Source organism: Anas acuta, chromosome 2 (genome assembly GCF_963932015.1).
Source record: "Anas acuta chromosome 2, bAnaAcu1.1, whole genome shotgun sequence".
Lineage (NCBI taxonomy): Eukaryota > Metazoa > Chordata > Aves > Anseriformes > Anatidae > Anas > Anas acuta.
In genome coordinates this window covers 8,342,507-8,356,788 of record NC_088980.1, presented here as the reverse complement: position 1 = coordinate 8,356,788, position 14,282 = coordinate 8,342,507, and the positions used below count along the sequence as shown (strand labels likewise).

Genomic DNA, 14,282 nt, shown 5'->3' with positions numbered 1-14,282 from the left:
TCCATCAATTATTTCTTCAATCAAATGTGCATGTGAACAATCTCACAGACTAATCAAGGACATTTTAAACTTCATAGTGTGAGGTAACTTCCTTCCTTCCTCCCTTCCTCTCTTCCTCCCTCAAGTAAAGGCTGGTAAAATTTCATGTTGTGAATTGAACTGTATATTAGATATAAAGATATTTATATGGTGTTACACATCACATAGGTCTGAAAGACTTGGAAAAAAAAAAAAAAAGAAAGAAAAAAAAAAGAAAGGACATCTTTAGCCTCATGATGTGTCCAGGAACAAGAGAAGAATTACCTCTTTGCTTGTACACTGGTTGAGGGATCTAACAGCCAAGGCATGCAACTGGGGATTGAAAATGTCAGATCATAAACACAAGCAGGGCTAGGGAGGTGATCGTCCCCCTGTACTCGGCTCTGGTGAGGCCGCACCTCGAGTACTGTGTTCAGTTTTGGGCCCCTTGCTACAAGAAGGACATCGAGGTGCTTGAGCGGGTCCAGAGAAGGGCGACGAAGCTGGTGAGGGGCCTGGAGAACAAGTCCTACGAGGAGCGGCTGAAGGAGCTGGGCTTGTTCAGCCTGGAGAAGAGGAGTCTCAGGGGCGACCTTATTGCTCTCTACAGATACCTTAAAGGAGGCTGTAGCGAGGTGGGGGTTGGCCTGTTCTCCCACGTACCTGGTGACAGGACGAGGGGGAATGGGCTTAAGTTGCGCCAGGGGAGTTTTAGGTTAGATGTTAGGAAGAACTTCTTTACTGAAAGGGTTGTTAGGCACTGGAACGGGCTGCCCAGGGAGGTGGTGGAGTCACCATCCCTGGAAGTCTTCAAAAGACGGTTAGATGTAGAGCTTAGGGATATGGTTTAGTGGGGACTGTTAGTGTTAGGTTAGAGGTTGGACTCGATGATCTTGAGGTCTCTTCCAACGTAGAAATTCTGTGATTCTGTGAAATAGTTTTGAACAAGCTCTTCCTGAAAATGTGCATACAAAATGTGCATCTCTTCCTTCCCCACATGCTTCAATGCCTCATTTTATAGTGTTCTCTAATTCCATTAAAGTAATTTGGAGACAGCCCCGCTTGAACTAGTTTTGATTTTCCAGTGCCCTGTGAAACTTAGAAGCTGAGGACTGTGCAAATGAAAAGCTGCACAGGGAAAGATTCCCTTGCTGTTTTGCCCAAGTTAAAACTTGTCCTTACTACACAGAATTAGCATGCCCATCATTGTCCATGCAGAATCTTGAAGGAGATATGATAATTGTGTTTTCACTTTGGGATATCAAGGAAATTTGACAAGCATTGTACCAAAAAGGTCTTGGCATTTTGCAATGATCATTCTTACATCAACTGCAACAGAGAAATGTGTGATCAATTCAAAATCAGTTCTAAAGCTTGCTGCTCATTGACTATGCACAATTTAATGAATACTTTGCTGATCTTCTGAATACCAAAAAATGCATTAATGGAAGCTAGTTGAACATCAAAGTTTGCATTCTGTCATGAGTGTTGTCCTTAACGCACATGATATGATTACACCAACTCATCAGTTATTCAAAAGGGTATTAAAATCATAAACTGGCCCTCAACAGTGAAAATACATAAGAACAGCTAGTATTTTAATTACGGTTTTATAGTTGCCATTTAAATATAACTTGATAGCAGGTGGGTTAAAGCAATAAGTCAAAAATCTTCAAAGTATTTGCATTCTCACCCACCACACAGTTTATTTTTGCAGCTTAGGAAAGAGACAGATAACAAAGAGATAACAATGGAAAGAAAGAAATATTTTTTTAAGTTAACTTTTTCTTTACAAAATCAAAATGTCATTATTACGATCAATGATGAACCAATGAAAGTATTCCACATGATCAACACATTGCAGAGAATCATATCTTGATAAATTATTGACAGAGACGGCTACAGTTTCAGTTTTTCATACAAGGATTTAGCTTTGCTTTAAATCAAGGAAAGAAGATAACTTCTTCCAAAGCCAAGGATTTAGAAGGCATAGCAGTTTCTGAAGGTATGCAGCACACAGACAAAGTTTACTTTAGGCAGGGGTAAGGTTTACTTTACTTACCCTTTACCTAGAAATGGGGAAAGGTGGTGTTTATAGACCAAAGCAAGGACTATGCTAGTATTAAAATGATTCTGTGGGAAGGATTTCAACATAAAGAAGCTGAAACTGCCCCCAGGGGATTACTGAAGTCTGAGAATACAGTAGTACAGATTGATGCATATAAGAACCGTGTTGATCCATAAACATTTCAAAAATAGTATTAATGACTTCTCATTGGAGATCGAAGGCCTGTACGCATCTGATATTAGTAGTGTAAGAGATTAACTGCATGGAGATCAATGCAATGAAAGGAAATGCAATTGATTCTGCAAAGGAAAACCATCAAAGTTACTGTAAAATACAAATGAAAACTCTGCTGCATGCAGTGGCAGCATCTAGCAAATGAAACACAGAAGAGTTATCACCTGTAAAATGTTCAAGTATGCCTTGTGAAATAAATGTTAAGACCTTAATTTTGCTTTCATTGTCCATGGACAACAAAGAGACTAAGAAGCCAGAGGGAATGGAAAAACATTCCTTCATGTCTTCAAATGAAGTTTTTTTCTATTTCTACGATCAGTGACTAGGCCCTGGCTGCCCCAGAGATGCAGCAATTTGCACAGCAGGTTCCAGGCTTCACTTCTTGACCTTCTGGGTTACTGGACACTCTTGGAAATCTTGAAGAACATCAGGGTGCCTGTGGCTGATGGGTAAAGATAGCTCTGATAGTCTGTGGCTTGTAACCAACTCAGGTTTGGTATCCAGCACTGACTGGAGCAACTACCCTCGCATATTGAAGACCTTGAGCCAGAAGAAGCTCTCAAGGGTTTGGCTCTCTAGGTCTGGAGTTACAGGGATGGCTGGGGCATATCATTGGTGCTGGTGTAGATGCCTACAGGAGTTAGGCATGGGTGGAGACTGTGTTCACCAGTGTGCAGTGAGAAAAGGGCAGAAGATGTTTCAGAGGTGGACCTGACTGCAGAAACCTCAGGGAATGTGAAAGCTGGGGACAGCCTTGGCCACAGACACCATGTAGTTCAGGATCTGGATGACAGCCCTGGACTTCAGGAGAACAGTCTTTGGCCTGTTCAGGGATCTGCCTGGAAGAATTCCATGAGACAAGGATCTGCAGAGAAGAGGGATACATGAAAGCTGTTGGATTTTCATGTTTTCCCTCCTCCAAGCTTAAGAATGATTAATTCTCATTGTAGGAAACCAAGCAAAGGTAGCAAGAAGTCTGTGTGGATGACCACTGATCTCCTGACCCAACTCAAACATTAAAAGGAAGCATACAAAAAGAAGAAGAAAGTGGACAGATGAGCTGGAAGGAATATAGAGACACTGTCTGGGTATGGATGGAGTTCAGAAAACCAAAGCCTATTCGAAGGTGATTTCTGTAAGTGACATGAAGGACAACAAGAATGCTTATGGGAAGTCTAGGGAAAATGCAAGTCTGCTGTGAATAATAAATAATATATATATATATATATATATATATATATATATATATATATATATATATATTAAGAATTTTATATAAAGCCTATATATTGTAATTCCTCCTTAGGAACAGTTAAGAATGACAATATTATATATAAACCTTACTAAAATCACATTTTTGATTTTATCTATGTCTGTAGCATTCAGTAAAGTTTGGTGATTTTTTCCTCAAGAGATATTAAGGTTCCCTTTGGAAAACAGAAGTTTGCAAGATCCTCTGATTCTTAAGGTCTTTAGAAACAATCTAAATTGGCACTCAAGTCCCATATAATAGCCTATAGGAGTAACAGCTGAGTTCTATGATCTAGAGACACATTTCCCCCTCCTCCTCTCACTCCCCCCACTTTTTTTATTAAAAAAAAAAAAGAAAAAAAAAAGAAAAAAAGACACAGAAGAGATTTTTGTCTTCATTCTCCCAGCCTAAGTCCTTAACTGCATTAATATTCTGCTCAGATTTCAACAATCTTCTTCATATTTTTGTCATTTCATCATTACAAATACAATCTATTTCTATTCATGTTCTGTGAAGATACTAGTCCATAACATCATGTACAGATTCTAATCACACCTAGAATCCACTGGAGTCCAGCCAAATAAGCAATTATAATGACTTGGAAGATTTAAAAATAGGTATGTTTTAAGAAAAATATTCTGTCCTATATTCTGTTCTTCGAGGAAGAAAAGAAGGTTTATTTCACATCGACAAAGAGAACCATGTCTGCTTGGAATTTCTTGCCCTGGATTCTAATGGGGTTATTTTAATTTATAACTGCCTTGTTGTATTAAAGTATGTATCAGTAAATGTACCATTTAGTATGGAGCTTTGATTTTGCTTTTAAGTTATACTTGATGGATTATCTTGTATTCTGTAACCTAATATCACTGATGTCTATGTAGAGCATCACTATAAATTAGATTATTTAATGTGAGATGATACAGTGTTTCATTTTAGCTATTTTATTGTGTTATAGAATGAATATCTAGCTAAGAGGAGCACATAGATTACTTGCCAGCATAAAAAAATGGCAACTGGTTTCCTCCAGGTACACGACTGTCCTTGCAGAGTTAATATTTCTCTTTCATATGTTGTTTAGTAACAGAAACCAGAAACACTTATTCCAGGAGCTGAACAGCATATACCAGTAGACCTAATGGTATTGTTCTTGAAGTTTTCTCATAATTTTGATTCATGTCTGTGGAACACAAGACCACCTCTGCAAACAAAGGTGAGCTGCTCCAGTCTCTTAGGTTGTGCTCCCTAGTCTGCTTGCACTATCCTAAAACATAGTATTTAAACATACTGTTACTAATGACCGATGCTTTATAAAGTAAAAGGAAACTATTTTCATGAAAAAAAAAAAAAAAAGAAATAAAAAAGCAGCTTTCTTGTAACTTCCTAAGTACTTATTTTAATGGACTATGTCTACAAACCACAGCTGTAAAAGATGCCAGAAACACTTATGTACAGAACCAAGCATACGCTTCTGGGTGTTAGATCTTTTAAATGAAAATGCTCCTATCCAGAAAATACATGCTTAATATCCCCTTAACACAACCGAATTTAAAACAATAGTAAGATTTTAGATCTCAAGGAGGAAATTATTTTCAGTGGAAATGGCTGTGTGCTAGTATGTTGCACTGTCAGGAATTTTGCATGTTTGTGCAACTTCAGAAGCATACAATGAGCTGCTGTAACATATAATGGAAGAGAATTCAGTACTTGCCCTGTAGTGCAACAAGATGCTCTGTGACAAAGAGAGAGAAAGTTGTCTGAGCTAGCAAAACCATCTTTACACATATTTCTGGTAGGAATATACTCAGAGTGTGCATATCCATAATTTTGAATGTTTTAATACTTTACGTCCACTGGGAGGTAGGGTTATATTGCCATCTTCATGCTGTAACTAAACCAGAAAAAAGTAACATCTACAAAGACATGGAGAGAATCTATAGCAGTGGTGATCCTCTAGGGGTGATGCCCTAAATGCTACATGAACTTATTGTCTCCAATTCAGATGTAAGAGAAGTGAACTTTTCTCTGATTTATTTAAACTTCTATGGCAAATCATTAATTGATTTTTTTCTTTGAAATCCTTCATGTCCACAGAAAGGGCAACAAGTTATTTATAGTAATCACCTGTATCATTTTTCAGTAACATTTATTGAAACCTCTTCACTTATCTTAAATGTCTTACTCTTTTGTCACTGGTGAAAACACATCACCAAGAATGCTGAAATGGGAAAGGACACAACCATTTTCAGCAGAGCTCACAACATTGAGCATGCCAGATATTCCCTTTTGTGAATGAGGACTGTACACATAAAATCTACTGATGTCAGAGAAAGTGACAAGCATGTGCAAAAATAAAAAGTAGGGCACCTAGGCCACTGTAACCAAAGAGCAGAGCATCAAAGGGAAGCAAAAAAAACCCAAAAAACAAAAAACAAAAACACACCTCAACCAACCCCCCCCAAAAAAACCACAAACCACTACTTTTTCAGTGTAATATATTTCACTGGGGATTTCCTAAAAACTGTATTCTAACACTGGGAAAGGGGATGAAGGGAAGGTTTATTCTGAAACTCATGCTTTTACCAGAATGCAGAAATCATGCAAAAAGCTGTCCTCTAACTCTGAATAGGGCATATATGGGATTTAGAAAGGAGGGAACCACTTTGCAACTAACAAGATAACCAAGCCAGAATAATTACATACAGCAGACCACAGCTAAATACAAATTCAGAGATCATTGTGAAAAGAAAAGGTGAGAGAACAGCAGCTTAAAGATGGTGATATAAACATCTATGAAATAATAGTAAAAACAAAGAGACCCACAACAATTATATAGACAGCAGTTCAAAGGCTTTGCTGGATTAGGAACAACGGATGATTCAGTACCTCCTATGAAAATTGTCCTCCTCACTTGATATCTGTGCAGCCCTTCTGCCTGGAACTAAACTGGCATGATAGGAACAAATTCAGGAAAGGAAAAAAACTGCTAATTAGAGGAGTCACTCCAGTTTAGTTCCAAGTGTCATCACTTAAACATCATTTTGCATCTAGATATCGTAGTTAGCAAGACATTATGCTAGTGTTGAAATGATTTGATAACAAATTAAATGGATTGGTTCTGGCCCTGTGCAGCAGGATCTATCATTCAAATGTTTTATATAGGAATTAACTCCAATATTTCTCTAAATTGTATTGCACTTTTTTTGACAGCAATACCTATAACAACAAGCTGTTTACCAGCATTAGCATTCATGGTTTGAGAGCACCTGAAAAGTCCTAACATGGTAAGGACTGAGAGACTTGTTCCTCATTTCCCCTGGTATTTGCATTTCACTGAAATTGAGATTTCTTATTGCACCTGGTGTGAAACATAACTTTTATTACTTTAGAACCAATTATATACTTGATTGCTGCATAATCTGCAAGAATAAAAGGTAGCTCCTGCTCCAAAAGAGTTGACACTGAAAATGGTTTATTGGCTCTGAATGCAGAAGAAACACTTTCTGACCAGTCTGTGGGAAAGCAGTAAATATAAGGGCAGTCAAAACAACAGCTAAATACAATTATAAAACTTTTCCTTCATGACTTTGGTAGTTTAAGGAAATAGTGGAAACAGTAAACAACTGACTGGCCAGGAGAACCTCACAAAAATGTTTCTCTTTGCTGAAGAATAAATACTATGAGAAATATTTTTGAATTACAACTGCTGCCTCTAAAGTTGTGCAGAACTGCATCCCCCAGCGTCTGATGTGTCATCATTATCATTAATATCTGTCAGGACTGTTACAGGTTCTGATTAAAAAAAAAAAAAAAAAGGAAAATAGAAGCAATAGAAGAAATTATTCTGCTTCTGACAACTGGAATTTAACAACTCCTGTGAACTGTACTTTAGTGTTGGCAATGCGAATACTCACTGCATGTTATTAAAGTTGTCCTGCAGCTTGTGCCTTCCTTATGACAACAGGACTCAAGCACATCCCTAGTGTGTCCTTGAAGCAAATATTTTAAACCTAGATGTGCTCATTTTGGAGTAACCTAGACAAAAACATCTGGAAAACTTATTTATTTATTTATTATTTTTTTATTCTTTGGGCACTTCAGCTACAGACATATAGAGAGGTCTGAGCCTGTAAATCTCATAAGTTCTATGAAAATTCAGATCAGTGTGATAGTAATGACTAACCTTTGCACAGACAATACTGGGGAAAATATACTATGGAAAACTTGCATACATGCCCATGTACAGAACCCACTTCAAAAATCTAAAGATATAAAACATGAGACTCTTAAAATAATCCAGTAAAATCAATTACGAGGTTTTTTCTCTTGTTTGTTGATTTGTTTGTTTTGTGGTAGAATTGATAATCCATTGGGAGGAAAGTATGTTTTTGTTGAGTCACAAATGGCAAGACCAGAAAAAGAGAGGAAATCCGAGACAAGCATACACAGAATAGGGCAAAGATAGAACATAATACTTTTTTTTTTTTTTTTTGCCATCTATCATGCCACTAACATCCTTATGTTGCTGAAAAGAATCGTGCTTTGATACTGTTTGAGAGAACTACAGCCTATTCACTGAAAGACACCAAGCAAGATGCTGAAGGTCACTGGGCTGATGCCATTGCATACTAAGAAGGACTTTGGGCTGTTGGATGCATCATGGAAAAGATGGATTTTTTTCAGTCCTTTTCACAGTCATGTACACCCACTGAAAGTGAATGTATCACACTGCTATTCCAATTTAATACAGCTTTCCACACTTTCTGCAAAGGCAAAAAATATGGTTTATGTCATAGGATGAAAGAAGGATCCAATTATTAATTGCCACATTTAGGGAATGTTTTAACTCTTGTATTTTTGGTGGCTCCTTTTCTATTGACTCAGAAGAAAGGCCTGACTCTTCCACCAGTTTTGTTAGACTTTTAACTTGCTAAGTCTTTGGCTGAAATCTGAGAAAGGTTAAAGCTTTTTTTTTCTTTCTTTTTTTTTTTTTTTTTTTTTTTTTTTCCTGAGATGCCAGAAGTGAACGTTTTTCTGCATTCTGATCTCCTGACGTAGATTTGCTCAGTTCCAGTATCTGCCATTATTTATGTAGATCTGTTGGCATATGTGGCATTCTACAGGCTACTTAGAAGTCAAGAACCATTCTCTGAGGAGTTCATAATCTAAAAGTCGCCATGTCATTTAATAAATAAGGACAAAGGAAAACAAGATAAACAGAAAATTGCTTCTAGAAAGTTCCACTGTTGATTCTAAACCACAAAGAGTTCCACCGTTTATTCTAAACCACAAGGAAAGCAGATCATTCAAGTTTCTTCTGTATCAGATTTGATTCTTTTTTGAATGATTAGACGTGCAAGAGGGAAAGAGGTCAGACAGAGACTAAAAATTCCCCTTGGAAGGAGAAACAATGGAAATAAAAAGTTGCAGGACCAAACCATCTATTCACTTGTCCTACCTCTCCTTTGAATATGGAGATTTCAATGGTAATCCTTTTTGTTTCCTGAAAGCTAGGGTACCTCAAGGTGATGCAATCCCAAACCCACTCACCCTTCACTCCCACTTTTTTCTGGGACTCTAACATGTGCTTGTCCCACCCAGGATAAAGGGAGCCAACACCTAGTTTCCAGCATGTTACTTCATTCCATCCCACTTAATAACATCTCCTTCCTCTTGCAACACAACCCAGCCTACATTTAGCAAACATTCACACCATCAGATTTGAAAAGACTTCGATTTTTCTCTGTGTTTGCACTCAATGTTGGCCTCACAGAAGGAGACAATGACTTCACTGGGAATTACATTCTGAGTAACTCAGTTAGTCTTGAAATACAGAAGACTGAACATGGTGTATTCTCTATCTCATTTATAATGCTTGAAGATTTTTTTATTATTTTTTTTTATTTTTTATTTTTTTTTCAGAAAAGCTTCTCTCTCTTTGGCAATTCTCTTCTGATCATTAGCTATGAATAGATACACTACTGAATTACAGGCCAACAGATTTACATACTTAGAAGCCAAAAAAAAAATAAAATCCAGAACAAATCCACTGTTGCAAGACAATTCCAAAATACATATAGAATTCAATTGTAATAGGAATATTTGAAATTACTTTAAAAAATCTTCCATGCATCCCATAGAAGGAACGTGTACCAAACTTGATGTCTTAGGGAATTAAGATTTTACTTCAACTTTAATAAAATCAGTGGAAAGTGGTATCAATTATTTCAGTATTAAAAGATCAAGCTGGGAGTTAGAAAGCCTTTTCTTCTCCTGAGCTGTATGTATTGCTTTTTTGTATACATAATTTGTCCATTTTGATATGAATATGTTTTCTTTCTGCATAGTTATGTTACTTTGGGAAAGAAGGCAATAGAGGAAGTAGATTGGTTGTCTTATCTTTGGTGTGAAAGAAGTTAATCTTCTCTCTAAGATGGATATTAAATACATCCGTTCAGCTTGGTAGAACTAACATAAATGCGAGTCAATAACATGCAGAGTCTCAGGGTGCTGAAGCACATAAGTCCACAGCAAAAAATATGATAAAGAGATGCCCCTGTGAACAGAAGAAAATTGCTAATGCAACTCAGTATTATCTTTCTATTAACAGATGTATCTTTTGTTATATATTGTGAAGTTCAGTTTGTTAGACTTATAACAGAAAACACTAGCAAACAGCAAAGAAAATATGCTGCTCTCTTTCTGCTTTCTTTGCCATATCCTAGAGGCAGTCTTTAGCTGTGTTTTCAGCTGATTGTACATTATCAGCTAACCAGAAGCTTAAAGATGTGAACTCATTGGTCTTCACGAATATAAGAGAGTTTGGTCAGCATCAGACCTCAATCTCTTGTGATTTGGAACAAACTGCTCAGCAGGGATCTGTTGGGCAGCAGACTAAGGAATTTGAAATGGAACATGTTAGAGGACAGAACCAGGCACATATGTGGGTGAAATGAGGAAAAATGAGCTTCTCTGAAGTCATTTTGCATAGAGGCAAAGGCTGCTGCATCTCCACTCCTACCAGATTTGAGGTCAATGAATTTCTGAAGCCTGATTTTCCTGATGGAGCAGAGGAGAGACCTTCTTGTTCCTGTAGCTGTTACTTTCCTTCTAACCTGATTTGTAGACTTGCAATGACTATTGCAGTTTCTTAAATAACAAACTTTGAAAACAATTTAGTTAAGAACACAAAACAAGAAAACCCTGAAGAAAGCAGTAGGGACAGGAGAGAGAGATGCTAGATTTCCTTGGCTACTATTAAATCTCTCTCTCTCTCTTTTTTTTTTTTTTTCATTAAAATTCCATATCAAAAAAAGAAGTTGACATGTTTAATTTTCTTGTTACAATAGAGATTGTTTGGCATATGTTATATCTTTACATTGGGTTTGCATCAGGAAATGAAGCCAGGGGACACAGCCAGGAAATCTGTGCTGTAAATAATGGGCAAATCCAAGATGGCAGCATCCAGGAGACATAATGGGACCTTTCAAAACCATTGCAGCATGAAAGGCTCCATTGAAACACAATGAATCTCGAACAAGCTGTTTTTGTTTGTTTGGTTGGTTGTTTCTTAAAGCATGCTTTGAACATTTTCTACAATACATTTCTACTTTTGTCCATTTTGCAGACAACTACAGGGCAAATTCAGAGCAAATCTGTTCTAGATTTAAAATATTTCTAGTGCCAAGTTTGCACATCTGGAGACACCCTTGTGAAGCAATAATATACTAACTAAATTGTACTGTCTATTATAAATCTGTCTTGTGTCCAATAGTGGGAGAAGCAGGTGCATCCTCTCAAAGAGCTTTCATAAAATCTTTTGCCTGCATTTTTAGCCACAATTACTTTGCAGTAAATGTATATAGTTAGCAATTTTATAAATAATTTACATGATAAAATAACTCCCAATAGATGTTAGTTGCTAACACACAGGTTTCAAGAATCTAGTTAGCAGAATATTCTCTAAATTCATTTACATGTTTGTTCTTTCTCTTACCAGCTGTTGCCCTTTTGGACCCCAACCAGCATACTGAAGCTTTGCATTGCTGACCTCAGGGGGATACAAATTCTGGGGATCCCTGCAAAAAGAGAAAAATAAAATTTCACCTTCAGGAATGTCCTCATTTAAGCTGGTGCACACCCTGTTTTGGCACCACCGTGATTCTATATGACATTCTTCAGCAAGAATCATCTAATATTTGGTGCCAGATTTTAGCAGACATTTTACTGCATGGTAAGCACTATACTTCTAGGAAGCATTGGTAAGATCAAGCTTTTAACTGCCAAATTCTGTTTCTTATTAATATGAAGTTAAACACATTAGTTCCACCACCAACTTGCCTAAGCCTTACGAATTAGTCAAGGGATGGCAAACAAAGTAATTGTATTTATCAACACTGATGATATCCACAAAGGATAAATAATAATTATATATTTCAAACATATTGCCACAAGAAAAATATAATGTCTTCTTTGTCTCATGGCTTTTCTGCCTAATAACTTCCCTTTGAACATGATGGCAGGAATGCTTAACAGCTGTATAAGAACTGATACGCAGTTTGGCTTTGAAGGCAAAAGCTCCTATTAATACCAAATATCTCAATCTTTTAGAAAATAAAATCAAAATGCTTTTCTTGTTCTTTCATCCATTACCTTCATTTCTGTAGCAGAACATCAGTGAGACACAGGAAATACAATATAGAAAAAAGATTTTTTTTTTTTTTTTTGGTAAATGTCAAAGTAGCTTAATATTATTTTATCACAGCACAGAAAGTAAAACTCTTCCATTGCCTTGATGGTATTTATACTCAGCACAAATAATTACATTTCATATTCTGAAGTCACATTGCTACAACTCTGTATATAGTAATGTTCTATGAAAAAGAGCACTAAAAAGGCCCGTATACAGTACGTCTCACTAGAAGATCTCAAACAGCTTTAAAAAGTAAGGGCATTATCATCACTTGCCTATAGAAAGGAATAACAAGGCAATTTGAGGCCAACATCACCCAAAAACAGAGAAATGAGACAATATCTGCCTAGCCCTTAAGCAAAAGGCATCTCTACAGTGTTCATTACTTTGTTAAAGGTGATGTTTTCCAGATAATATTTTCCAAACAGAACAAAACTCAATGCAATAACTAGATGTTAACTGAATGGCCTTTGTTGCTTGGTCTTTGAGTTGTGCTATACCATGGCTACCCTCCAGCTCTGCCCATTTGGGACAGACCTCCTGTGGCTGAATCATCCCACTGCACCATGGCTGTCACAACACACCCAAAGGGAGCAGCAAGAGGAGTGTTTAAAGATATATTTTGTATGGTCTTTCAAATGTGAAAAAGGTGTTTTTCCTGCAAACCTTTGTTCAAAGCTACATGCCATCAGGGCAGACCTTAAACGAGGTGTGCTAAGGAGGGATTCCAATGCCTACAGTGCCCCTGCCATAACTTTTGTGGTTGGAATGGCAACTTCCACACTCCTGCTAGAGGGTGAGGGTCAGTGGTTATAAATCATAAACCCCTACTGTCTCTGGGAAAAGGTATGTTGAGCTGACTGAACAATAAAGTACTCACAACAACAGGTTCGAGGCAGATGTGGAGGGGCACGAGTGGTTTGCTGAGGTATTGACCCTTCAAGTAGAAGTGTATTGCAGGATGCCCCAACATCATTTGACTCTACCAGCAATATGTCATCCTGGACTGCTCTGGTGGAATATAGCTACATCTTTTATTCTCCTGATTAATGGTCTTTGCTGGAAGCCTAAAGTCACTTTTGTAAGATACGGATAAGAGAACAGGTAACAGTCATACTGAACTCCTACTAACAGCAGATCATATTCTGAATCTTTTCGAGCTTGGATGCATTAGCTGCTTAAGTTTCAAGTCAGCACTCCTTGTTAAGTCAATTTCTTTGGTTAGCTACCTTGATTATCTCAACAGAGAGTAAACTCTGAGTGCAGGAAAAAAAAGAAAGCTAGTGAATCAAATCAAATCCTCTTATGGTAGAAAAAAGTACTTTACTATTTGACAAATTAATTATCTAGTTGTTGTCAGTTGGTTGGTTGGTTTGTTTTTACCCATAGTAAGAAGAGGAACAAGATGCTACAAATAGAGGGAGGAAATACCATCACCAAGTAAACAGATTAGACAAATTGTAAGAATTCAAACTTGTAATGCTTCAGATAAACCAGACAGAGCTAAGGGACAGACGTACCAATTACATTCAATAATTCAGGCCAGAGCCCAGACAAGTCCTGTCAGTTCTGCTCACTGCATCATCTTTTAGAAGAGGACAACTCTAATGCAATGAGAAAAGCTGCACAAAACAGCTTTGCTAGCTGATAAGGTAAAAGACAAGGAAGAAGGTAAAAACCCTGAATTCAGGCTACCAGCAAAGAGCTTTGCTGCTGAAAATAAACAAATATATATACACACACAAACACACACATATATGTATAAAAGCAAAGTCATCTTCCCTTTCACTGAGGAAAAATATCATTGCATCTACTGAATTAATTCTTATGTTGTTCAGAATGTCTGGGAAATTTTTCTTGTAGTATAATCTTGTTTGTTTGCCTCAAAACATTTTGATAAATATGCAGATAGGAGGGCTGGCTGACTGATGGAATTGCATATTGTCTGAAGGTGCCTGATTCACAAACCAAGTTACCATAAACTGTCTCTAAATTCAATGTGTCACAGCAAGCATGTT

General features: G+C 37.1%; 1 protein-coding gene across 5 annotated transcripts in view; it reads right to left on the bottom strand.

The window, feature by feature from the left end:
- The window catches only part of DPP6 (dipeptidyl peptidase like 6), a 549,348-nt gene that overhangs the window by 90,971 nt on the left and 444,095 nt on the right, over window positions 1-14,282 (bottom strand). For all 5 annotated transcript variants that reach the window (XM_068673426.1, XM_068673428.1, XM_068673425.1 and 2 more), the window contains exon 7: window positions 11,569-11,650. In XM_068673426.1, coding sequence (XP_068529527.1) covers window positions 11,569-11,650 — 82 coding nt within the window. The remainder of the gene's footprint in view (window positions 1-11,568; window positions 11,651-14,282) is intronic.